Below are 25,760 nucleotides of genomic sequence, written 5' to 3'. Positions count from 1 at the left end.
GAAGAGTTAGAGGTCTGTGTGCGGTCTAAGGGTTATGATCTGGTAGCAATAACAGAGACATGGTGGGACAGCTCACATGACTGGAATGTGGCCATGGATGGTTATGTGCTTTTTAGGAAAGATCGGTCGGTGAAGCGAGGTGGTGGAGTTGCTCTTTATGTGAGAGAGCAACTAGAATGTATTGAGTTTTGTACAGGGGCTGATGAGGGGCGAGTTGAAATTCTGTGGGTAAGAATTAAAGGACAGGGTAGTATGGGTGACACAGTTGTGGGGGTCTACTACAGACCTCCTGATCAAGATGAGGAAGTTGATGAGGCTTTCTACAGGCAGCTGAAAGCAGCCTCACAACTGCAGTCCTTGGTCCTCATGGGAGATTTTAACTACCCCGATATCTGCTGGAAGACTTACACAGCCAGCCTTTCACAGTCTAGGAGGTTCCTCCAATGCATTGATGACAACTTCTTAATGCAAATGGTGGACAAGCCAACTAGAAGAGGAGCGCTGCTGGATCTTGTGCTCACCAACAAGGAGGGCCTTATTGAAGCAGTGGTGGTCAATGGCAACCTTGGCTGCAGTGACCATGAGATGGTGGAGTTCAGGATCCTGTGTGGGAGGAACAGAATTTCCAGCAGGACCAGAACCCTGGACTTCTACAGAGCAAACTTCGGCCTCCTCAACCAATTGTTAAGGGAAGTCCCATGGGACAGAGTGCTAGAAGGTAAAGGGGCTCAAGATAGCTGGACAATATTCAAGGACCACTTCTTGCAAGCACAGCATCAGTGTGTCCCAATGGGTAGAAAATCTAGTAAGGGAGCTAGGAGACCAGCGTGGTTAAAAAGGAACTGCTGGGGAAACTCAAGTGGAAGAGGAAAATCTATAGATCATGGAAGGAGGGACTGGTCACTTGGGAGGAATATAGGAATGTTGTCAGAGAATGTAGGGAGGCAACTAGGAAAGCTAAGGCCTCCTTGGAACTTAACCTTGCAAGTCGGGTTAAGGACAGTAGAAAGGGCTTTTTCAAATACATAGCCAACAAAGCTAATACCAGAGGCAATATAGGCCCACTGCTGAATGAGGTGGGTGCCCTGGTGACAGAGGATATGAAGAAGGCAGAGGTGCTGAACGCCTTCTTTACCTCTGTCTTTACTCCTGCAGGCTTTTCCCATGAGCCCCAGATTCATATAACCCCAGAAGTAGTCAAGATAGGTGAGGACATAGTAGATGAGGATTGGGTTAGGGATCAGTTGCATAATCTGGACATCCATAAATCGATGGGTCCGGATGAAATGCATCCAAGGGTGCTGAGGGAGCTGGCGGAGGTCATTGCTAGGCCACTCTCCATCATCTTTGGTAAGTCATGGGTAACAGGAGAGGTGCCTGAGGACTGGAGGATAGCAAATGTCACACCAGTCTACAAGAAGGGCAAGAAGGAGGACCCGGGTAACTATAGACCGGTCAGCCTCACCTCCATCCCTGGAAAGGTAATGGAACAACTTGTCCTTGGCACTATCTCTAGACATATCAAGGAGATGGGGGTCATCAAGAGCAGTCAACATGGTTTTACCAAGGGTAAGTCATGTTTGACTAACCTCATAGCCTTCTATGAGGAAATTACTAGGTGGATAGATGATGGTAGAGCGGTAGATGTGGTCTATCTTGATTTCAGTAAAGCATTTGACACCGTCTCCCACAGCATCCTTGTAGATAAGTTGATCAAGTATGGGTTTGATGATCAGGCAGTGAGGTGGATCAAGAACTGGTTGAAAGGAAGAAGTCAGACAGTTGTAGTCAATGGGGCAGAATCTAGTTGGAGGCCTGTGACTAGTGGAGTCCCTCAGGGGTCGGTACTGGGACGGTGTTGTTCAAATATCTTCATCAACGACCTGGATGAGGGTACAGAATGTACCCTCAGCAAGTTTGCTGATGACACCAAGCTGGGAGGAGTGGCTGACACACCAGAAGGCTGTGCTGCCATTCAGAGGGACTTAGACAGGCTGGAGACTTGGGCGGGGAAAAACCTGATGAAGTTTAACAAGAGCAAGTGTAGAGTTTTGCATTTGGGGAAGAAAAATGTCATGCACCAGTACAGGTTGGGGGCTGACCTGCTGGAGAGCAGTGTAGGTGAAAGGGACCTGGGGGTCATGGTATACAGGAGGATGACCATGAGCCAGCAGTGTGCCCTTGTGGCTAAGAAGGCCAATGGCCTCCTGGGGTGTATTAGAAAGGGGGTGGTTAGTAGGTCAAGAGAGGTTCTCCTCCCCCTCTATTCTGCCTTGGTGAGGCCACATCTGGAATATTGTGTCCAGTTCTGGGCCCCTCAGTTCAAGAAGGACAGGGAACTGCTTGAAAGAGTCCAGCGCAGAGCCACAAGGATGATTAAGGGAGTGGAACATCTCCCTTATGAGGAAAGGCTGAGGGAGCTGTGTCTCTTTAGTTTGGAGAAGAGGAGACTGAGGGGGGACCTCATCAATGTTTACAAATATGTAAAGGGTGAGTGTCAAGACGATGGAGTTAAGCTTTTTTCAGGTGATGACCAGTGATAGGACAAGGTGTAATGGATAGCAAGTTGGAGCATAGGAGGTTTAAGATGAATATCAGGAAAAATTTTTTTACTGTAAGAGTGACAGAGCACTGGAACAGGCTGCCCAGAGAGGTTGTGGAGTCTCCTTCGCTGGAGACATTCAAAACCCGCCTGGACGCCTTCCTGTGTGATGTGCTCTGGGTGACCCTGCTCTGGCAGGGGGGTTGGACTAGATGATCTTTCGAGGTCCCTTCCAACCCCTAGGATTCTATGATTCTATGATTCTATGATTCATGCCCTACATGGGGATCTGGCCAGTCCCAAGCACAAACCCAGGTTGGGTGGAGAATGGATCAAGAAGAGCCAGAGGAGCAGGCCTTGGGGGTGCTGGGTGATGAGAAGCTCCCCATGAGCCGGCACCGTGCGCTGGAGCCCAGAAACCCCCCGAGTCCTGGGCTGCATCCCCAGCAGCGTGGCAGCAGGGCCAGGGAGGGGATTGTCCCCTCTGCTCTGCTCTGCTGAGACCCCCCTGCAGGGCTGGGGCCAGGGCTGGGGTCCCCAGCACAGGGAAGGACATGGAGCTGGCTGGAGAGAGTCCAGAGGAGGCCCAGGAGATGATGGGAGGGCTGGAGCAGCTCTGCTCTGGAGACAGGCTGGGAGAGTTGGGGTGTTCAGCCTGGAGAAGAGAAGGCTCCAGGGAGACCTTAGAGCACCTTCCAGGGCCTGAAGGGGCTCCAGGAAAGCTGGGGAGGGACTTGGGACAAGGGCAGGGAGGGACGGGATGAGGGGGATGGATTTAACCTGGGAGAGGGAGATTGAGGTGAGACATGAGGAGGAAATTCTTTGGTGTGAGGGTGGTGAGACACTGGCCCAGGTTGCCCAGGGAAGCTGTGGCTGCTCCATCCCTGGCAGTGTTGAAGGGCAGGTTGGATGGGGCTTGGAGCAACCTGGGCTGCTGGGAGGTGTCCCTGCCCATAAGGTCCCTTCCAACCCAAACCAGTCTGGCATTTGGGATGTGCTCTGCTTAGGAGAGATGCATTCAGCAGTGTCAGTGTTGATGGTTCAGCTGGGCTGCATTAACACACAAGCCTTGACTAGCCTGGTGGCATCTTCAGGACCTGTGTGAGTCTGACTCCTGCTCCAGATGGCCAGAACACACAGGTGGTCTTCACTGCTTCTCCAGGGAGCAGTGAGTGTGAGAGATGAGTCTCAACATGGAAGGGAAGAATGATTTCTCCTGACAGCCTTTTCCTGGGATATCAATGCAGAGCTGCAGCTGCCAGCAGCTCCTGATCTTCAGAGGGAGGGAATGGAGATGGGGTTCAGGCTGAGCTGGGAAAGGACCAAGACCTGACACTCATCCCTTGTCCTCACACTCACTCTTTGTGCAGTCTGCTGTGCAAGTTTCAACAGAGAGCAATTCATTCCCTGAGGAACATCACGCAGCACTTGGGCAGTGGGAGGTGATGCTTGTTCTGAAGCCCTGAGAGGAGTTTTGAGTGGTTCTTTAAGGTTGAAGGGAACAGATTCAATAGGGATTTTAAAAAATGGTTGTGTTTTTGGTTTGTTTTTTAACCCATGCTTCATCAATAAGCTGTTTGGGTTTTTTTCCTCATTCCCAGGAAACTGAAGGAAGCCAAAGAAAGCTCACTGAAGGAAAAAAAAAAAACAGTAAAAAGGAAAATTGGCTTCATCCTGACTCAAACCAGGAAACAAGGTGATTTTCTTGTGTGCCATTGGTCCATTTCATAGACTCAGAATCACAGGGGCTGGAAGGGACCTCTGGAGATCAGTGAGTCCAACGCCCCTGCTGCAGCAGGAACACCCAGGGCAGGTCACACAGGAACGTGTCCAGGCAGGTATGAACGTCTCCAGCCAAGGAGCCTCCACAGCCTCTCTGGGCAGCCTGTCCCAGGCTCTGTCACTCTCACAGGAAAGAAGTTCTTCCTGATATTCACATGGAACCTCCTGTGCTCCAGTTGGCACCCACTGCCCCTTGTCCTGTCACTGGACACCACTGAACAAAGCCTGGCTCTGTCCTCCTGACACTGCCCTGAACGTGTCTGTAACCATGGATGAGGTCGCCCCTCAGTCTCCTCTGCTCCAAGCTCAAGAGACCCAGCTCCCTCAGCCTTTCCTCATCAGGGAGATGTTCCACTCCCTCCATCATCTCTGTGGCTCTGCCCTGGGCTCTTTCCAGCAGTTCCCTGTCCTTCTGGAACTGAGGGGCCCAGAACTGGACACAATACTCCAGTTGTGGCCTCACCAGGGCAGAACACGGGGAGGAGAACCTCCCTTGACCTACTAACCACCCCCTTTCTAATGCCCCCCAGGATGGCACTGGCCTTCCTGGCCACCAGGGCACATTGCTGGCTCAGGGTCATCCTCCTGCCCACCAGGATGGTAGCCTCCCATCTCTCTATCTGAGCTGGTTTTTGAGCCATCAGCGACTGGTTCTACAAGTGCCCGGCAGTTCCTTCCAAAGGGAAACTCTTCCCCACCTCACTACTCCAGAGCGCGCTCCCGTTATCGCAGCGTGTGGCACCAAACACAGCCTGGGTTCTTGTGTGGGCCTGAAAACCGGGGGTGTGAGCGAATGGCACGTATGCAAACAGGTGTCAGTGAAAGGGGGGTGGAACCACTTCATGTAAGCCCCATAGAAGCAGAAATCTTGGCGCAGGGTTTGGCCTCATGTTCCTACAGCGTGTGATGGGACCTGCTACGGCAAGAGAAAAGGAGCCCCGTCAGCAGAGGGGCTGTAAAAGTAGGGCTGTGCACCAGAAAAGGGAATTAAAAAGCAATCCTCATGCTAAATGCAATGCTGCATCTACTTACAAATCACATGTGGTTTGGGTTGGACGGGACCTTCAGAACCACCCAGTTCCAACCCCCTGCATGGGCAGGGACACCTCCCACCAGCCCAGGCTGCTGGTAGAAACACATCTCTTCACATTTCAAATCCTTTATTTTTCCAATAGGACAATGAAAGAAAGGTACAGCACTATCATCTAAAACCAAGCAAGAGATTCACTGCAGCAAACGTGGCCTTCTAGACCACTTCCATGAAACTACTGCAAGCAGGTGGAATGGAAAGCAAAAATGATGTCAAGTCTCTGAAACCCAAAGATGATTTGGTTCATCGAGCGTGTTCTAACAATCAGAAAAGTGCACAGGGAGGACAGTCCCTTCTCTCATGCATCAGGCAGGTCAGTAAAACAGAATTACTTCTCATTGATGAAGAGTATAACCAAGTTCTCTTTGTTTCCTTTACCTGCAGCCTCTGAGAACACTGTTCTTCCAGCAGTTGTGCTCTGCACTGTCCAGAAACCAAGAGGGAATGACTCCAAGGACCCACCCAAGAGAGCCCAGGGGCTCCCAGAAGACTGGAGCAAGATTCCTACATTTGGGCAATTCCAGCATCTTGTGTTGCTGTCATTAGAGCAGCTGGGTGGGTAGAATTTCTCTCTGTCCTACGAGCAAAACTGAATCGAGAGCATTTTGCACAGAATTCATTGCCAGTTTAGACATCATCTGAGGCTGATCATGCTCAGTTTAACTTGCCCGAGTTGCCTTTGCCTGCAGAATCAGCCCTTCAAAATAATCAGGAACCTAAAACCTTCTGAACTTCAAGAATTTTTGTGCACATAGTTGCAGTATTTTATAGGTGTATTTCAGTCTTTGGCACCCAGGTACCTGTGCAAACCAACTCATGGGAAGTACCACGTCACAGAGAAACCTTCCCTCAAAGAAATCACACTTGAAGTGAGTTGAGAATGATAATTTTTTTCAAATATTTTTGATTTCTTGATTCTTCCTCCACAGTATTTCAATAAAACCAGACAGCTGGAATGCTGAAGTACTTCAGATTTGCTGAAGTACTCTGGTCCCTAAATATACCTAATCTGACATTTTCTGGAAGCCTCCAGGGTAACTGAAGCTGCTAGTTGTTCCAGTAAATTCTGCTCAACGTCCACCACAAGGTGCCCAAGACCTTCTGCAAATCTTGCTTTTAGGGAATTTAATACATTTCCAAACAGATGGATGTTTTCTAACTAAACTGAATTGATAAGAGAGATTGTTCTCTCAGGTGAGGACTTCATTATTTTCTGTCTACTTCTTGGTCTCCAGCAAGACTTGGTGCACTGCTTTGCATCCCAGCAGGTGATCTCCTGCACCCCCGGCCAGACTCAGGCAGTTCCTTTCTTTTCACCTGACTTTTACATTCTTTTTTACTTAACTCTTCACAACAGCATAGGATGATTGACCTGTTCTTGGAAAAAAAGCTCAGTGAAGTGCCTCATTTAGGCCAGCTTTGTGATACAGGTGGCTCTTGTGGAGGGTTTCACTGCAAGTAAGAACAGAAACACCATCCCAGAAGGCACAAACAGGAGGATTTAACAAGCAAGACACCCCTGCTTTATCTGGGGGCTTAAATCCAGAGCCAGGATCCAAGTTCAGCCTGTGGCCACATTTACTATCCAGTTTATTTTCCATGTTGATGCACTTCCTTGCATAGCAACATCCTAAATAACTCACACTAATTAATTATGTCCACTTTATAAACTGCATATGTTGACAAATGAAAGGAGCCCCAGTCCAGCTCCTCCTCTGTATTTTTTTTCCAGTCATGTTCACAGCTGTTAGAGGTGAATATTACTCCAAAACCCTGGCCTGCTTATCAGAATTCCAACATTTCCTTCAAGCTTCGCACTTTCCAGGTTTAGAACATGAACTTTGATGCTAAGGGCTGAAGAGGAACTGGTTGTTTGGGGTGAGGTGAGGAGTGATTGCTTTGAAAAACCCAATCCCCACAGCAGAGCTGACGTCCAACTCTTCCCAGGTGAAGTTCTGAGGGATGAAGAACAAGGTTCATTGCAACAAGGCGGGTGAAATATCCAAAGATCAGGAGGATCAAACCAATCAGAAACTAGCGCGGCCTCTTTCCCTCAGTTCTGCTTCCCAGTCCCTGTCTTTTCTACTGCACAGTCCACAGGAGAGTGTCTGTGAGAAGACACAGGAGTGCACAGTTGGTCTTGTCATCTTTTTATTGTCTGAATTGCAGCACATCTGCACACTCAGAAGAACAGAACCAGGTTTTGGTATCACCAAGGGCAGGTACTTCACCAGCCTTGGGCAAAGATCTCTCTGTGATCCACTGACCAGGTGGGGATCACGTTCCAAGGATCATGCAAAAGCTGACTGAACAGTGACAGCAAATTCACCTCCTAACATACCAGCTCATTAAGAGAGCAATTAGTAACAGGTAAAGTCTTCCTGGGAGTTTTCTGTGATTTGACTCATTATGGAAGCCTGGAGAAGAGAAGGCTCCAGGGAGACCTTAGAGCACCTTCCAGTGCCTGAAGGGGCTCCAGGAAAGCTGGGGAGGGGCTTGGGACAAGGGCAGGGAGGGATGGGATGAGGGGGATGGATTAAAACTGGAAGAGGGAGATTGAGGTGAGACATGAGGAGGAAATTCTTGGCTGTGAGGGTGGTGAGACCCTGGCCCAGGTTGCCCAGAGAAGCTGTGGCTGCCCCATCCCTGGCAGTGTTGAAGGGCAGGTTGGATGGGGCTTGGAGCAGCCTGGGCTGCTGGGAGGTGTCCCTGCCCATGCAGGGACAGGACGGGACAGGACAGGACAGGACAGGACAGGACAGGACAGGACAGGACAGGACAGGACAGGACAGGACGGGACGGGACGGGCCCCAGGCCCCCCCAGCCCCCCCATCCCGGGCTCCCCTCACGACGCCCCCTCAGGAAGGGACGGGGGGGGGCAGTGGGGGCGGTGCCATCTGCGCATGCGCAGCGCCGCGCGCCCCCCGCCGTGTGAGGTCACTTCCGGCACTGTTGCTGTGGCAACGCGCGGCGCGTCCCGGCTGCTCCGGTGGCTGCGGCGGCCATGGAGGCCCCGGGGCGGCGGCGGCGGCAGCAGCAGCAGCAGCAGCAGCAGCAGCAGCAGCAGCAGCAGCAGCACAGCCGGCGGTGCCCCCGGGACGTGACCGGGCCCTTCCCGCACTGCGTGGCGCTGGTGAGGGGCCGCGGCGGCGCGGGCGGAGTGTGCTCCGGTGGTGCCGGGCCTCGGTGCCGGTTGGGGCAGGGCCGCGTGAGAGGAGCCGCTGAGGTTCCCGGGAGACCCCGGGGGTTTTGGCAGGACTCGCTACTAGCCGTGGTGGGGCCATGGTGGAGCCGGTCCAGCTGTGCCCCTCCCTTATTTGGGGGCACTTGGGCTCTGCAGTGGGGTGCGATGGGGTGTGGGGAGACACGGGAGCCTCGGGGGGCTGGGACGGAGGAGGAGGAGGCAGCTGGAGAGCCGCTGGTAGGTGTGAAGCAGACCATAAACACCCCCTTAGATGCATAAGTTAAGACTGAAGTCATTCCCTGGGTACCTGACAAGTGCTGGTACCTGAAGCCATTTCATGCCATTGAGAGCAGCTCTGAGGAGAAGGACTTGGGGGTTCTGGTGGGTGGGAAGTTGGAGCAGAGCTGGCAACTTGTCCTGGCAGCCCAGAAACCCTCCATGTCCTGGGCTGCATCCCCAGCAGCGTGGCCAGCAGGGCCAGGGAGGGGATTGTCCCCTCTGCTCTGCTCTGCTGAGACCCCCCTGCAGGGCTGGGGCCAGGGCTGGGGTCCCCAGCACAGGAAGGACATGGAGCTGCTGGAGAGAGTCCAGAGGAGGCCCCGGAGACGCTGGGAGGGCTGGAGCATGGTGGTGAAGTCCTGCAGGTCCAAAATGACACTGCTCAGGTGACCGCAAGGTCCAAAAGTTTATGTTCCTTATTTTTTTCTGATTTGTTCAGAAAACCTCCAGTTCAAGCTGATTTTTTCCCCACTTCAAAATAGGTTTTTGGTCAAAACTGCAGGTAATTAAAACCACAAGGTACATATTCAATGGTCCAAAAGAGGGAAACCAATGAATCCATCTTCACCATTACTTCAGTGTATTCATGTCCTGACAGCATTTAAGATGCTGACCTTTCAAATGGGAATTGGAAATTATTGGAGGTTCTTTACATACTGTCAATTGCTCACTCTTTATTCTAAGGTGGCAACATTTCTCTGGTCTCAGAAACCAAGCCCACCCCCAGAGTGAGTGTTTCCTGTGTGGAAAAGACACTGATCTCCTCAGCTCAAGTACCACAGCACTCGGCTTCATTTGCTTCCCACTTCATCTTTGACATTTGACTCTGAATATCCCTGGTATTTTTCTTACACACTCGGGCTCGTAGAAATATTTGTAAATGTACAGAGAAGGAACAAAGGCAACAATATTTGAGCAGTTGATGCTTTTATTTCTGCTTTTCATGTACATGTGATTGATGATGAGAGGGCTGGAGCAGCTGTGCTCTGGAGACAGGCTGAGAGAGTTGGGGCTGTTGGGCCTGGAGAAGAGAAGGGTCTGGAGAGACCTTGTAGCACCTTGCAGTGCCTGAAGGGGCTTGGGAGGGATTTCTGACATGTTGTGACTGCTGTGACAAGGCCAGCTGGATGCCAGAGCGTGACTCCTGTCCTGGTATCCTCTTGGTCCCACGTTGTGACTCCTGTCCTGGCATCCTCTTGGTCCCACGTTGTGACTCCTGTCCTGGCATCCTCTTGGTCCCACGTTGTGACTCCTCTCCTGGCATCCTCTTGGTCCCACGTTGTGACTCCTCTCCTGGCATCCTCTTGGTCCCACGTTGTGACTCCTGTCCTGGCATCCTCTTGGTCACACATTGTGACTCCTCTCCTGGCATCCTCTTGGTCCCACGTTGTGACTCCTCTCCTGGTATCCTCTTGGTCCCACGTTGTGACTCCTCTCCTGGCATCTTCTTGGTCCCACGTTGTGACTCCTGTCCTGGCATCCTCTTGGTCCCACGTTGTGACTCCTCTCCTGACATCCTCTTGGTCCCACGTTGTGACTCCTCTCCTGGCATCCTCTTGGTCCCACGTTGTGACTCCTCTCCTGGCATCCTCTTAGTCCCACGTTGTGACTCCTCTCCTGGCATCCTCTTGGTCCCACGTTGCGATTCCTCTCCTTGTGCCTTGTCACTCCCAAGCCATAACTCCTCTCCTAGTACAATCTGGATGCCCTGCTGAGTGCTGCCCCAATGACAGCTGGATGCGGCCCCAATGACATCTGAATGCTGTGCCAGTGACAGCTGGATTCTGCCCCAATGACAGCTGGATGCTGCTCCAATGACAGCTGGATTCTGCCCCAATGACAGCTGGATGCTGCTCCAATGACATCTGGATTCTGTGCCAGTGACAGCTGGATGCTGCCCCAATGCCAGCTGGATGCTGTGCCAGTGACAGCTGGATGCTGCCCCGGTGACAGCTGGATGCTGTGCCAATGACAGCTGGATTCTGCCCCATTGACAGCTGGATGCCATGCCAATGACAGCTGGATGCTGCCCCAATGACAGCTGGATTCTGCCTCAGTGACAGCTGGATGCTGCCCCAGTGACAGCTGGATGCTGCCCCAGTGACAGCCTGATGCTGCCCCAATGACAGCTGGGTGCTGTGCCAGTGACAGCTGGATGCTGCCCCAATGCCAGCTGGATGCTGCCCCAATGACAGCTGGATGCTGCCCCAGTGACAGCTGGATGCTGCCCCAGTGACACCTGGATGCTGCCCCAGTGACAGCTGGATGCTGCCCCAGTGACAGCTGGATGCTGCCCCAATGACAGCTGGATGCTGCCCCAGTGACAGCTGGGTGCCATGACTTGACTCCTCTCCTGGTACCTTCTCATTCCCAAGCCATGACTGCTGCCCCACTTCCGTGAGCCAGGACTCCTGTCCAGGTATCTTCTTGCTGCCATGACATGTATCCTGCCATGATACCTTCTCAGTCTCAGGCTGTGAGGCCTGTCCTGGTAAAGGCTGGATGTCATGCTGGGGCTGCTGTGCCAATGCCAGCTGGATGCCATGCCATGACTTCTCTCCTGATACCTTCTCACCTCCCACACCATGACTGCTGCCCCACTCTTGTCTTGCTGCCACATCATGATTGCTGTCCCAATGCCAGCTGGATGCCACCCCATCACTGGTATTCTCGTACCTTCTCACTCCCATGCTATCTCCTCTCCTGGTATCTTCTTGCTGCCACGTTTTGACTCCTCTTCTGGTACCTTCTCACTCCCCTGCCATGACCCTGGTTCTGGCACAAGCTGGATGCCCTGCTGTGACTGCTGTGCCACTGCCAGCTGGATGCCATGACATGACTTTTGTCCTGTTGTCTTCTCACTCCCATGCCATGACTCCTGTGCTGGTACTTGCTTGCTGCAACTTTGTGACTTCTGTCGTGCTACCTTCTCACTCCCAGGCTGTGACTCCTGTCCTGGCACAAGCTGGATGCCCTGCTGAGTGCTGTGCCAATGCCAGCTGGATGCTGGCCCAATGCCAGCTGAGTGCTGTGCCAGTGGCATTTATATGCTGTGCCAGTGCCAGCTGGATGATGTCACAATGCCAGCTGGATGATGTCACAATGCCAGCTGGGTGCCATGCCAACGCCAGCTGGGTGCCATGCCATGACTCCAAGAGGGCAGGGCACCACATCCCAGCCTCCCCACTGATGCTCTCCCCTGGAGCTTCTTTTGGCACATGGGGCAGGAGGTCACCACACAAACAGGTGCCCAAGGTGTTCTGATGGATCATGTTTGCCCAGGAAGGCTAATGAAACACCAACACTAGTGACATTTCTGTCACTAACTGCTCACTGTTCTGAATACACTTTGGGGTTGAAATGCTCCTATTGCTTGAGATCAACACTTGATCAAAGAGCTTCAGAAGTGTGTGTTCCCACATTTATTTTATACACAGGCTGCCTTTTATACACATTTTCACTGTCCACGCGAATCCTGTTCCTGTTCCCTTGGTTCCCTTAACCTGCTCAGGCGCCAGTCATGCTCGCAGCATAACTCCACATCGGCTGCCTTTGTCAAAATGCTGCTTCTTTAGCTGAGCACAAGTTTCCTTATCTAAACGCAGGCTTGAGCACATTCCTCTGCTAGCACAGCCTTAGTTAGATTGACTGCGGCTTCTTACTGTCTGCTTCTCAGGGGCAGTGCTTTTCCACTTCACTTAGCTGCATCCTATTCCCATGGTTTACGACCTACAGGGGCCAGAATATCTCGTGCCATTAACTGATCAGTGCTCTGAGTTTTGCTCCCCAGAGTTTCTCCTTCACGGTGCTTCCCGCAGCTGCTGCTGCTGGGAGGGGTCGCCCCGGTTACCGGGAAGCGGCCCCCCCTTCCACCCCAGACACACACACACACACAGACACACACAGACAGACAGACACACAGAGACACACACAGACACACACACACACACACACACACAGACACACACACAGACAAACACGCAGACACACACACACACACACACAGACACACACAGACACACACAGACACACACTACACACACACACACACACACACAGACAGACACATACACACACACACACACACACACACACACTCTAATTTTCCTGCCGGGCTCAACTCCTGCCCTCTCACTCCATTGATTTTACACTTCTCCTCGGAGTCATAGAATCACAGAATCATAGAATCATAGGGGTTGGAAGGGACCTTGAAAGATCATCTAGTCCAACCCCCTGCCAGAGCAGGGTCACCTAGAGTGCATCACACAGGAAGGCGTCCAGGCGGGTTTTGAATGTCTCCAGAGAAGGAGACTCCACATCCTCTCTGGGCAGCCTGTCCCAATGCTCTGTCACTCTCACAGTAAAAAATTTTTTTCTGATATTCACCTTAAACCTCCTATGCTCCAATTTGTATCCATTACTCCTTGTCCTATCACTGGTCATCACTGAAAAAAGCTTAACTCCATCTTCTTGACACTCACCCTTTACGTATTTGTAACCATGGATGAGGCCACCCCTCAGTCTCCTTTTCTCCAAACTAAAGAGACCCAGCTCCCTCAGCCTTTCCTCATCAGGGAGATGTTCCGCTCCCTTCATCATCTTAGTAGCTCTGCGCTGGACTCTTTCCAGCACTTCCCTGTCCTTCTGGAACTGAGGGGCCCAGAACTGGACATAATACTCCAGATGTGGCCTCACCAATGCAGAATAGAGGGGGAGGAGAACCTCTCTTGACCTACTAACCACCCCCTTTCTAATGCACCCCAGGATGGCACTGGCCTTCTTGGCCACCAGGGCACATTGCTGGCTCATGGTCATCCTGCCTGTCTACCAGGACCCCAGATCCCTTTTCACCTACACTGCTCTCCAGCAGGTCAGCCCAAAGCTGTACTGGTGCAGACTTTTTTTCTTCCCAAGGCAAACTCTACACTTGCCCTTGTTTACTTCAGCATGTTTCTCCCCGCCCAATCTCTCCTGCCTGTCTAAGTCCCTCTGAATGGCAGGTGCACAGCCTCTGGTGTGTCAGCCACTCCTCCCAGCTTGGTGTCATCAGCAAAACTTGCTGAGAGTGTACATTCTGTACCCTCATCCAGGTTGTTGATGAAGATGTTGAAACATACACCGGTCCCCAGTACTCGACCCTCTGAGGGACTCCATTGGTCACACACCTCCAACCAGATTCTGCCCCATTGACTACAACTCTCTGACTCCTTCCTTTCAACCAGTTCTTGATCCACCTCACTGCCTGATCATGTGCATGTCATAAGACCACAGCGCGTTTGAATCCCTTTTCCAATATACACCTAGACAACCTCTCCTGAACCTTCATCCCTTAATTTGTGTTGACCCTTAATAAACCGATTAATTCGTAATCTAAACATTGGTCTCAGTAGCAATTTGTGAGCGTGGTGGGAGGGTGTTCCAATCTCCCCTCGAAGACACGGCCCCGCAGTGGCCGTTCCTCTGTGAGAGGCGAACGCCACGTGTGACCCTCGGGCTCATTCCCAAACCTCTCCACACTGGGGGGGAACTCGAGGGAACATCCTGACAGCCGGGAGCCCCCCAATACCAGCCCGTGACAGCACCTGAGCTAAGGAGACTCTTTTTTTCACTCAACATTCATGTCAAATAAGCTCCAAGTCACAAACATCCATCATTTGGACTCAAGTTAGCTTTTCCAGCAGGAAGCCTCTTCAAAGCTGATGGAGGGAACTTCACACACACACACAAACCAAACCTCAATAGGAGGATTGGAGGATCCACCCCCCATTTTCCATGAAACATCCTGAAAACATTAGGCAAAATTCTACCAACCCAAGAAATTCAGCCCTCCCAACAGTTACAGATGAGTGTTCTCAGGAGGAAAATCCAGAGTTTCCTGCTGTGGGGTTGTTTCCCTCTCCCAAACATCTCCATAAGGCACAGTAGGATGATGGTGAAGTCTCTCCTGAAATAAACTCAAGGGATTCCAGCTCCAGTGCAGTGTGTCAATCCTCTGTAGCACACACCTTTGGGTGTGCAAGGATCCCACAAACTGCAGGTTTCACTTTGAAGAGAACAAGCTTTACAGTCAACTTGAAACATGGACCTTTCTACCTTTGGGATCATTTTTATTATTTTTTGTTTCACCTTGTTATCAGCCAAGTCCTGCTAATCTGCAGGAAAGCCCAGCTCTCGGCAGGGCTTGTGTTCCTGGGCTCCAAAGCTTCAGCAACAGCTTTTCCTTCTGATTTTTTTTTGGGGTGCGACGGACTTGAAGCAGCCACTGCTGCAGAGCCAAGGCTTTGTATCTCATTTTCCTCTGCCTTGGGCAGAGCTCTGGAGCCTGTCCACCTGGCAGGACACCTACCACAGGAGACCTCGGCCAGGGGCCTGCCCAGGGGGCTGATGTGCTGGGTTTCACGCAGCGACCACCAACCTGCGGGCAGAGGGAACCCATTCTCGCCACGGAATTCTTCTTTTCCCCTTTTATCTGCTGATTCACTCGGGATTTTTCACCCTTGTCCCGGTCTCTGCTCCCACTAGACGTCACCAGCAGGTCACGGTGAGAGAACCTTGCCCTGCTACGCTGAGGAGGGGCCCAAGGGCTCCGCGGGGTCCTGATGGGAGACAGGGACTGGGGGTTCTGGTGGGTGGGAAGTTGGAGCAGAGCTGGCAACTTGTCCTGGCAGCCCAGAAACCCCCCGTGTCCTGGGCTGCATCCCCAGCAGCGTGGCCAGCAGGGCCAGGGAGGGGATTGTCCCCTCTGCTCTGCTCTGCTGAGACCCCCCTGCAGGGCTGGGGCCAGGGCTGGGGTCCCCAGCACAGGAAGGACATGGAGCTGCTGGAGAGAGTCCAGAGGAGGCCCCGGAGATGCTGGGAGGGCTGGAGCAGCTCTGCTCTGGAGACAGGCTGGGAGAGTTGGGGTGTTCAGCCTGGAGAGGGGAGATGCCCCATCCCTGGAAACATCCCAGCTCAGCTTGGGGCTCTGAGCAACCTGATCTAGTTGCAGATGTCCCTGCTCTCTGCAGGGGGTTGGACTAGCCTGAAAGGTCCTTTCCCACTCAAACCAGCTGTGTTCTTGTACTGGTGGTGTGCTCCTCCAGGCAAGGCTTGTTGGAAATTACCCCTAACGAATTGCCCTGAACTCTCCTCATTTGGTGTTTTGTGCTTATTTTGCTGATATATCCAACTAAATCAAATCCCAAAGGAACTGATGATACTTTGACCACTGACATCTCCTGTCTCTTCCAGAGGGCCAAGCCTCCAAAGGATCAATCAAGTGAACATTTTGTCTTTGCCCGGAGGCAGAAGGATAAGGAGGAACAGGAATATTCTGATTTCACCAGGGAGTTCCACCGGTTTTGCAACATCTACAAGTGGCACCAAAGCAACCAACACAAATGGCTCCACGGGGCTGTGCAGAGAAAGGTGGATGCCAAAATGCAGGAATATCTGGCAGGGCTTCATGAGAGAAGAGAGAGGTAGGGAACAAGTAGGTAATTAATACCAATATCTGCCCTGTTTTCACTGCAGTGCGTGCTTGGAGGAATGGTTGGGGGGAAAACATGGATCATTGGATCATGGAGTGCTTTGGGTTGGAGGGACCCCAAAGATCATCCAGTTTCAACCCCCCTGCATGGGCAGGGACACCTCCCAGCAGCCCAGGTTGCTCCAAGCCCCATCCAACCTGCCCTTCAACACTGCCAGGGATGGGGCAGCCACAGCTTCCCTGGGCAACCTGGGCCAGGCTCTCACCACCCTCACACCAAAGAATTTCCTCCTCATGTCTCCTAAAATCTAAATCCTAAATCTCCTCTCTTCCAGTTTTAATCCATTCCCCCTCATCCCATCCCTCCCTGCCCTTGTCCCAAGCCCCTCCCCAGCTTTCCTGGAGCCCCTTCAGGCCCTGGAAGGTGCTCTAAGGTCTCCCTGGAGCCTTCTCTTCTCCAGGCTGAACACCCCAACTCTCTCACCTCTCCAGGAGAGATTCTCCTTTTAGGAGAGCTGCTGCAGTCCCTCAGTCCTCTTGATGGACTTTCACTGGGCTCATACCCCTTGTGCTGGGGAGCCCAGAGCTGGACCCAGCACCCTGGGTGAGGTCTCATCAGTGCTGAGAAGAAGCATCATCTCCCTGGCCCTGCTCTCCCTCAGACCCTTGGCCTTTCTTTGCCCCAGGGGTGCATTCCTGCCTCATCTCCAGCTTCCCTGCCAGCACCCCCAGGTTCCTTTCTGCAGAGCCACTTCCCAGCCAGTCAACCCCCAGCATGTCCATGGGGTTTCTCCTCCCCAGGGGCAGGATTTTTAGGTTCAGCTCCATGAAGTTTGTTCTTATGGAGCTGCTGAAAATCCCTTTGCAAGGAGCCTCTGCTCAGTGCATGAAGAGACTGCAATTCAGTGTCCAGAATTAACCTTTGGCTCTGCTGCTCTTAATTATTGCTCACATATCATTGTAGAAAAGTGAGAGTGATTTCCCAGAGGTCACAGCCCTGGAATGAGTGGGTTTCTGGATTCTTTAAGCCCAGGTTTCTTACTGCTAGGATTACTAGAGAGGTGAATGGTGGTGTGTTGAAAAAGGGCTAATTTGATCAAATTTTCTCATCTAAGCTCTTTCAGGATGAAGTGGTTAATGGGGTGATGCTAAAATAACAAAGGGTTATTAGAAAATAAACTTAGAAAAGGGTGGGAAAGCCCAGGGAGGGTTTATGCTGAAGGGAAACAACAGTACAAGCTCAACTTGACGCCAACTGGTGACAAATGGAGTCTGGGAAGTAGAAGAATTTGTTTCCTGGGGGACTAAAGCAGCACTGGCAATGGGTTTGGAAGAGAAGCAGCTTCAGTTGTGCCAGGACAGAATGACTCCTGTGATGGTGTAAGATCCTCTCCATGGGCACAACAGGTGTTGAAAGGAGCCCCAGCACCTGTTTTGCACTTATAGCAAATCAAATACAACTTCATCATTCAACAGAGAGATTGATTTGGCTTTTATCTCCATGTTGTCATTCCAGGCTTCGTGAGCTTCTGGAGGGAGAGGAAAGTCAGTACATTGTTGAGATTGATTCACTTGAAGAAACAGTCCAGGGGAGACAACAGAAAATGAGGGAACGAGCAAAATTACTGAGAGAGAAGAGAGAAAAAGAGAGACAACAACTGGTGGCTGAAAAACGAGAGCAGCAATTCAGGTATCTTAGAAAACTGGGGTTAAGTAAATACAAAGAGGCAATTGAACAACAAGGTGATCATAATCCCAGACTGGTTTGGGTTGGAAGGGACCTTCAAGATCATCCAGTTCCAACCCCCCTGCATGGGCAGGGACACCTCCCAGCAGCCCAGGTTGCTCCAAGCCCCATCCAACCTGCCCTTCAACACTGCCAGGGATGGGGCAGCCACAGCTTCTCTGGGCAACCTGGGCCAGGGTCTCACCACCCTCACAGCAAAGAATTTCCTCCTCATGTCCAACCTCAATCTCCCCTCTTCCACTTCTAATCCATTCCCCCGTGTCTATTTAGATTAAGTTACAAAGGGAAATGCAGGACCTGCTCTTCAACTCAGCAATGTCAAAATCTCCCTCAATTCAGCCTCTCTGGGCTTCCTTAGGCCTCCCAAGGAGTCAGTGGAGAATTTGGCTTCCTGAGCCCTTGTCCTCCAAGCAGTGATGATCTGGGAGCCTCCATCCTTGAAACAACTCCAGACTTGCTTCTTATTTAAGCCTGTTTGTTTCTTTTTTCACCTGCCCTCTTGCCTTTCAGACAACAATGCGATGAGCTTCGCTTGCAGCTGATGAAGAAGCATCAGCAGGAAGTGTGTGAAGACCGGTTGGCCCAGGTAGCTCTGAAGGAGGAGCTGAAAAAGCAGCAGCAGCAGGAGGAGCAGATGTTTGCTGACCTTTGGAAAGAGGACAGGTTGGCTAAGGAGAAGAGAGCAGTGATGGAGATGCAGAGACTGGCCAAGCAGCAGCGGGAAGTCCGGGAGGGGCTCAGTGCCCAGGTAGCGGAGCTCAGCGCTCAGCAGGAGGAGGCCAAGAGGCTGAAGGAGGAAGAAGCTCAGTTGTTGGTAATTTCCAGATCCTTCTCAAGCCAGGGTTCTGGAGAAGGCCCCTCCTAAGGCTCCTGTGGAACATGTGTTCCTGTTTGCAGAGGGAACCTGATCTTCTCCCATGGAGCACGGGAAGGATTCTGGCATTTGAAGCCTCTCAGAGCCTTTGTGGGGACATGGGAAGGTTTTAAAGCAACCTACCATTCAACACTTCCAGGGATGGGGCAGCCACAGGTTCCTTGCTATTTCAGGATTTAGTTTTTTACACCAGCTAATACTGACTATCTTTTGGATCTGGAATATTTTTTATTGTTCCTTTCTTAAGAATTCAGTTTCACTGTCCATTGTTCTGTTCTTTCCAATACCAAGTGGAACGTGAAGTTTGAAACTCAGTAACTGCCCATCAGAATCTAAGGATACAGCTACTGTTTGCAGCCTCCCATCCACTGGAGATGCTGTGCCAGATCTGACCACCCAGCACAGACAAAATGTGCAGAACCAGGAGGAGCTCATGGCTCTGCATGGGCAGACTTGGAAATAGATCCCATGTGCTGCCATGCTATTGATTTCCCCTAAAGAAATGACTCTGTCTCTCTGCTTGACACATTTGGAGTGCATCAGGCAACCCTTTGGTTTGGTGTTGAAGTGCAGGGGATCATTAAAGAGGAGAATCCTGAATTCTGATGAATGATCATGCTGAACTGTTCATGCTTTAGCAGGTTTAAGGTCTGAGAATAATTCTCCAATGGCAGCAAGAAAGGCTTGAAATCTTGACCTTTGCTCTTCAGTCTTCTCATTCAACTCATTCTAGTCATCACTTAGGTTGAAGTTAAGCAATGATTTTACAAGCTGGTGATTTTTGCTGTTGTAGGAAGAGGAGCAGGAGCTGCTTCAGCTGGAAAAGGAGCAACTTCAGAAGGAGAAGCTCCAGAAGCAGAAGGAATGCAGGGATATGTTGCTCAGTGCAGCCCAGGAGAAGCAGAAACGTCTTCATGAGGAAAAACAAGATGAACTTGCCCTCGAGTTGAAGATCTTGGAAAAATGTCTTCAGGAACCCCAGCAAGACACTGAGGAGAAAACCAAAAGAAAGGTAAGGGCTGGAGGTGTTGACTAGGGAGTTGTGGGATTTGGATTCATTTTCTGGCCCTGCATGAGCTGCACAGGGTAAATGAGATCAGATCAACCCCTTTGCTCTGAACAAGTTGATTCCTTTTTTGGTGTAGCCTGTTGCTTCTCCTTCTCTGAAGAAGCTCATGATCTTTCAGAACTACTGGGAGTACTTCAAATCATGCTGTGCAAAAGTATCTGGGAGATGCCAGGAAACTGTGGATGTGTCTGTCACTTCCTGAGTTGATTGTCCAAATTCAGGGTGAAAAGAAGTCTCTAGGTGACTTGAAAAGGGGAGCTGCAGTCATTCATCTGCTTGAGGTATTTTAGAAGCTCATGTAGGTTATCAAAGTTGTATCAACTTGATACGAGACCTTGGCACAAAATCAGAGGAGGTGGTATTTGTTATCATTTATTGTGAATGGTTGTTCTTTTTCTTTTGGATTATTTTGATTGGGTTGATTGATTATCCTTCTAGATCCCAAGGCTTCTGATGCAGGTGAGGGGGGAAGTAGCTTGGTCAGCAGTGGAAAATCTGTGTCAAATGTGTGTGTTTGAGGCAGCTGAGCTGCTCTTGGGGAAGGGATCGCTCTGTTTCTTCTGCTCTGGCCCTGCCAGGCACTGTCAACTGGCCGGGAAGAAGGTTCTCCACAGCTTTCCCATGACAGGGGTTGGGACGGGGTTCTGAGGTTTCAGTTACCACCTGGTCCAGAAACCAGCCCTTGTTTTGGAACTCATTTCCTTAGATCTGCACATGTTGGTGTGTTTGCAGCAAGAGCTGCTCAAGGAGCAGCAGACATACCTGGCACACCTGGCTCAACAGCTGGAGGAGGAGAGACAGCGAGAAGAAGAAGCAGAGAAGGCCCACAAGGAAGAGATGGAGAAGGTTTGGGCCAAGAAGGCTGAGAAAATGAGAGCAGAGAAGGAGGCTAGAAGGCAGCTGCTGAAGGATGTCCTGGACACAAGGCAATGGCAGATAGAGCAGAAGGGTGAGTGTTAGCAGCTCTGTTCTTAAGTTCTGAATGTGAAATCTTTTCTGAGTGGAAAAACAAGGATGAAAAGCTGAGAAGACACTTGCCAGTTTATTTTTTGGTGTGCCTCTCCAGAAGCAGCAAAACTCAGCCTTGTTCTTCAGGCTGCTTGGCTTGACTGTGGTCTCACTGTCCCTTCAAGCTTAGCAGTGCTGTTACCTCCTGCAAGTGTTGTTTGTTGCTGTGTGTTTGTTTGCAGTGCAGAGAAATGTAAAGGAGCAGGAAGAACTCGCTCAGGAGAAGAAGTTATTAGATGAAGCCATCTCAGAACTCAACCACATAGAAGAGGAGAAATATGCAAGGTGATTTTCTTGTGTGCCATTGGTCCATTTCAGAGACTCAGAATCATAGGGGCTGGAAGGGACCTCTGGAGATCATCAAGTCCAACCCCCACTTGATAGACATTCATCAGGTCCCCTCTCAGCCTTCTCTTCTCTAGACTAAACAGCCCCAGGTCTCTCAGTCTCTCCTCATCAGACAGATGTTCCAGTCCCTTCATCATCCTTGTAGCCTCCCTTGGACTCTTCCCAGCAAATCCCTGTCCCTCTGGAACTGGGGAGCCCAGAACTGGACACAATCCTCCAGATGTGGTCTCACCAGGGCTGAGCAGAGGGGCAGGAGAACCTCCCTTGACCTGCTGGCCACCCCATTCTAAATGCACCCCAGGATACTATTGGCTCTCTTGGCCTCAAGGGCACCTTGCTGTCCCATGGGTAACCTGTTGTCCACCAGGACCCCAAGGTCCTTCTCCATGGGGCTGCTTTCTGGCAGGCCAGCCCCTCATCTATACTGGTGCCTGGTGGTTCTTCTCCCCAGGTGCAGGACTCTGTACTTGCTCTTGTTGAACCTCATGCGGTTCCTCTTTGCTCAGCTTTCCAATCTGCAATTGTTTCATTGCAGAACAATCATTTAAAGTTGTGAACAGGCTAATCCTGATGTTCAGATGACTCTTGAGAGCACTGGATGGGCCTTCTTCTGCTCAGAAAGGCTTCAAACTGCTCATCAGCAGCCCTGTTAGGTTGCAACTGGTGTTCTATCACTGACTCTGGTCCCATTGTACAAATCATGGTGTTTAGTTCCATATCCTTGGTTTGGTCTTTTTGGACCATCCTGTTACTTCCATGGATCATGTTTATTAGAGACATCCCCTCATAGTCAGAGCTGTTCTTAGGAGTGGGAGGAGGGTTAATGCAAGGTTAGTTCATGACTTACACAGGGCAACTAGTGTTCTTGCTAAACTCCAGCCACACACAGCCCTTAAACAACCCTCTTGTCAGCCACCCAAATTCCAGCCCCTGCTCCCACCCCAGCTGCCCGGGGCTCTCCCTCCCTCCCAGCTCCTCAGGATGAGGAGAGAGTCACACGCAGTAGCTGAGAAGTTCCTCTGGGTGTCATGCAAAGAGCAGGGCAGAGAGCCTGATGCTGCTGACTCCGTTTCTCTCTGCAGCTCCTGCCCTTTCCCACACCTGTCCCTGGAGGTAACAGGCCCAGGACCTCTGGTGTTCTCCAAGGGCTTTAGTGGTGACAACCTCCTGGCTATGGCAGGAATCTCACCCTTCTGAAGGAAACATGCTGAGGTTCATGCCCTACCTGGGGATCTGGCCAGTCCCAAGCACAAATCCAGGTTGGGTGGAGAATGGATCAAGAAGAGCCAGAGGAGCAGGCCTTGGGGGTGCTGGGTGATGAGAAGCTCCCCATGAGCCGGCACCGTGCGCTGGAGCCCAGAAACCCCCCGTGTCCTGGGCTGCATCCCCAGCAGCGTGGCCAGCAGGGCCAGGGAGGGGATTGTCCCCTCTGCTCTGCTCTGCTGAGACCCCCCTGCAGGGCTGGGGCCAGGGCTGGGGTCCCCAGCACAGGAAGGACATGGAGCTGCTGGAGAGAGTCCAGAGGAGGCCCCGGAGATGCTGGGAGGGCTGGAGCAGCTCTGCTCTGGAGCCAGGCTGGGAGAGTTGGGGTGTTCAGCCTGGAGAAGAGAAGGCTCCAGGGAGACCTTAGAGCACCTTCCAGTGCCTGAAGGGGCTCCAGGAAAGCTGGGGAGGGGCTTGGGACAAGGGCAGGGAGGGATGGGATGAGGGGGGATGGATTAAAACTGGAAGAGGGAGATTGAGGTGAGACATGAGGAGGAAATTCTTGGCTGTGAGGGTGGTGAGACCCTGGCCCAGGTTGCCCAGAGAAGCTGTGGCTGCCCCATCCCTGGCAGTGTTGAAGGGCAGGTTGGATGGGGCTTGGAGCAACCTGGGCTGCTGGGAGGTGTCCCTGCCCATAAGGTCCCTTCCAACCCAAACCAGTCTGGCATTTGGGATGTGCTCTGCTTAGGAGAGATGCATTCAGCAGTGTCAGTGTTGATGGTTCAGCTGGGCTGCATTAACACACAAGTCTTGACTAGCCTGGTGGCATCTTCAGGACCTGTGTGAGTCTGACTCCTGCTCCAGATGGCCAGAACACACAGGTGGTCTTCACTGCTTCTCCAGGGGGCAGTGAGTGTGAGAGATGAGTCTCAACATGGAAGGGAAGAATGATTTCTCCTGAGAGCCTTTTCCTGGGATATCAATGCAGAGCTGCAGCTGCCAGCAGCTCCTGATCTTCAGAGGGAGGGAATGGAGATGGGGTTCAGGCTGAGCTGGGAAAGGACCAAGACCTGACACTCATCCCTTGTCCTCACACTCACTCTTTGTGCAGTCTGCTGTGCAAGTTTCAACAGAGAGCAATTCATTCCCTGAGGAACATCACGCAGCACTTGGGCAGTGGGAGGTGATGCTTGTTCTGAAGCTCTGAGAGGAGTTTTGAGTGGTTCTTTAGGGTTGAAGGGAACAGATTCAATAGGGATTTAAAACAATGGTTGTGGTTTTGGTTTGTTTTTTTAACCCATTCTTCATCAATAAGCTGTTTGGGTCTTTTTCCTCATTCCCAGGAAACTGAAGGAAGCCAAAGAATACCAGGAGCAGCTCAGGGCTCAGATTGCCCATCGAGAACAGGCACGTGATGCTGAGGAAGAGGAGAAGCAGCGAGAAGACGAATCAGCTCGAGAAGAAGAGAGAGCCTACCAGGAGAGGATACAGAACGTCTTAGCAAGGCCTTGGGGGAAACCAGCAGCCACCCACCCTTCCAGAAGACAAGTCCTGTCTAACTCCCTACAACAGAATTTACACTGAAGTCACCCTGAAAACCAGTTTCTCAGGGTGTTTGTACCTGGCTCTGTTTGTAACTCTCCCCTCTCCACCGTGATACTCAAAGTATTTACCTGGAAAATACAGTCAAGGTAGGATTTGAAAGGTTATTTTTCCCCAGTTCTTTCATTCTTTGACAAAGTGACAGCTCCAAACCCGAGGATTTAACACTTTACTCCAAGAATACTCTGTTCCCTGCAGTATCATGTTTGATCATGACATGATTGAGGCTTTCTTTAACAGCCACACCATGAAATTTTGTAGCAGAGCTTCAGCAAATTTTTATTCCAGTGCCTTTCAAACTGCAAATATTTCCAAAATCTTTTGATGTGTTTAGACAAAAAGGTCTTGGTGACTTACCTTCGTTTTCCTTGTCAATTAGAAAGTGATGAATCTGTTTTGCCTTGGGATGGACAGTCAAGAGCTGATATCCATGTATTCCCATAGCTGTCCAATCATCTGTGGTATATTGGGGTCCCAAAGGTAGATTGTGAGACCTTTTCTTGGACAGAATTAACTGTGCAGGACTTAATTTGTTATCAGATTGCAAAAAATAAATAATAAAAATAAAAATAATGAGTTATGCTTTTGGTGGCAGCTGTTGTCTCTTTGGAATGCAGATGTTTTTCTCCTCCTTCAGCTTTTCAGCTTCTACCACCTCTCCTCCAGCTTTTCCAGCCCTTTCTTCTCCAACTTCCATAACCATTTCATCTACCTTCTCCTTCCTCCCTGTCTCCACTTTGCAGTGACTCCCTGTTGACCAAGACCAGGACTTGAGTGGTTTTGCTGGGTGGGAGCATGAACATGGAGAAGCTGATCAATGACAGACCTCAAGAAGAGGAAGGATCCTAGACATGAAAACATGGCAAACAGGGAAGGTGGCTTCTTAGTCCCTTCCCCAGAGCTTGTCAGCAGCCATCTCCAGAGCCTTTCAGCAGATTGCAGAGCTGCTCCTTCTCTCTTGCAGCTGGGAAAGACCATCCCAGATAACGGGAACAGTCTCAGCAGTGCAGGAAGCTCAGGCAGGTCTCTGCTGGGTCCCCTTGGCAGAATGATGAACAGATTGATTTCCTGGTCTGCCACAGACTCCCTGCAATGTAGCTTTTTCTTGACTGCTGTGGCTTTTCTTTGAAAAATGAACATAGCAGCACGTTCTCAATTCCAGGATTAATTAAAGGCTGTCAGGAAAGGCTGGGGACAAGTTTTGGCTTTTTCTGCCCAAGAAACAACAGGAACTGACGCTGGCGGAGGCTGGAACGAGACACAAGCAGGGCCCAGGAGCACAGACAGGTCCCATCTTCACCTCCAGGCAGCAGCAAAGAGACAAAACCTGCCCCTGGCGCATTCCTTGAAGGCATGAGTGGGCTGACGGGGGTAACGCTGCTGGTCCCAGGCAAGTCCTGGCAAAGGACACCCCGTGAAAGCCGCTCCTTGTCCCCCGGCTGGTCCCGCTCCCCAGCAGCTGGTGGGGATGGCAGAGCCTCCAGCCCCAGCAGGCACCTGCCTGGGGCTGCATGGCTGCTGCTTCTGCGGGAAAGGAAGGGGAGCTGAGGGGCAGGAGGAGAAT

At 51.4% G+C, this 25,760-nt stretch overlaps 1 protein-coding gene and 1 long non-coding RNA gene across 6 annotated transcripts in view; one reads left to right on the top strand and one right to left on the bottom strand.

Moving 5' to 3' along the window:
* Positions 1–5,467: 5,467 nt before the first annotated feature.
* LOC127395475 (uncharacterized) overlaps positions 5,468–25,760 on the bottom strand; it is a 308,391-nt gene continuing 288,098 nt past the window's right edge. For all 4 annotated transcript variants that reach the window (XR_007891811.1, XR_007891810.1, XR_007891812.1 and 1 more), the window contains exon 2: positions 5,468–7,868. This is a non-coding gene — a long non-coding RNA (uncharacterized LOC127395475). The remainder of the gene's footprint in view (positions 7,869–25,760) is intronic.
* LOC127395450 (cilia- and flagella-associated protein 53-like) lies at positions 8,394–25,175 on the top strand. 2 transcript variants are annotated; one of them, XR_007891802.1, is made up of 9 exons: positions 8,394–8,547; positions 16,108–16,337; positions 17,862–18,035; positions 18,603–18,906; positions 19,760–19,978; positions 20,768–20,984; positions 21,226–21,328; positions 23,938–24,285; positions 24,940–25,175. XR_007891802.1 is itself a non-coding variant. In XM_051642497.1 (8 exons), exons 1-8 carry the CDS (start codon positions 8,419–8,421, stop codon positions 24,176–24,178), a joined length of 1,617 nt encoding a protein of 538 aa, XP_051498457.1. In that variant the 5' UTR covers positions 8,394–8,418; the 3' UTR covers positions 24,179–24,779. The 2 variants fall into 2 exon arrangements, 1 of the variants encoding a protein (XP_051498457.1); XM_051642497.1 differs by lacking the exon at positions 24,940–25,175 and having other exon boundaries at positions 23,938–24,779.

Source organism: Apus apus, chromosome Z (genome assembly GCF_020740795.1).
Source record: "Apus apus isolate bApuApu2 chromosome Z, bApuApu2.pri.cur, whole genome shotgun sequence".
NCBI classification, from domain to species: domain Eukaryota; kingdom Metazoa; phylum Chordata; class Aves; order Apodiformes; family Apodidae; genus Apus; species Apus apus.
Note: the sequence above shows the minus strand (reverse complement) of the source record. Positions and strands in the feature narration are given on the sequence as shown.

Bases quoted from the DNA above. Each gene is read 5' to 3' on its own strand.
- LOC127395450 (XM_051642497.1), top strand. From the start codon at position 8,419: ATGGAGGCCCCGGGGCGGCGGCGGCGGCAGCAGCAGCAGCAGCAGCAG. The intron at 20,985-21,225 runs GTGAGTGTTAGC...GTTTGTTTGCAG, and splicing joins ATGGCAGATAGAGCAGAAGG to TGCAGAGAAATGTAAAGGAG. The intron at 21,329-23,937 runs GTGATTTTCTTG...CCTCATTCCCAG, and splicing joins GAAGAGGAGAAATATGCAAG to GAAACTGAAGGAAGCCAAAG.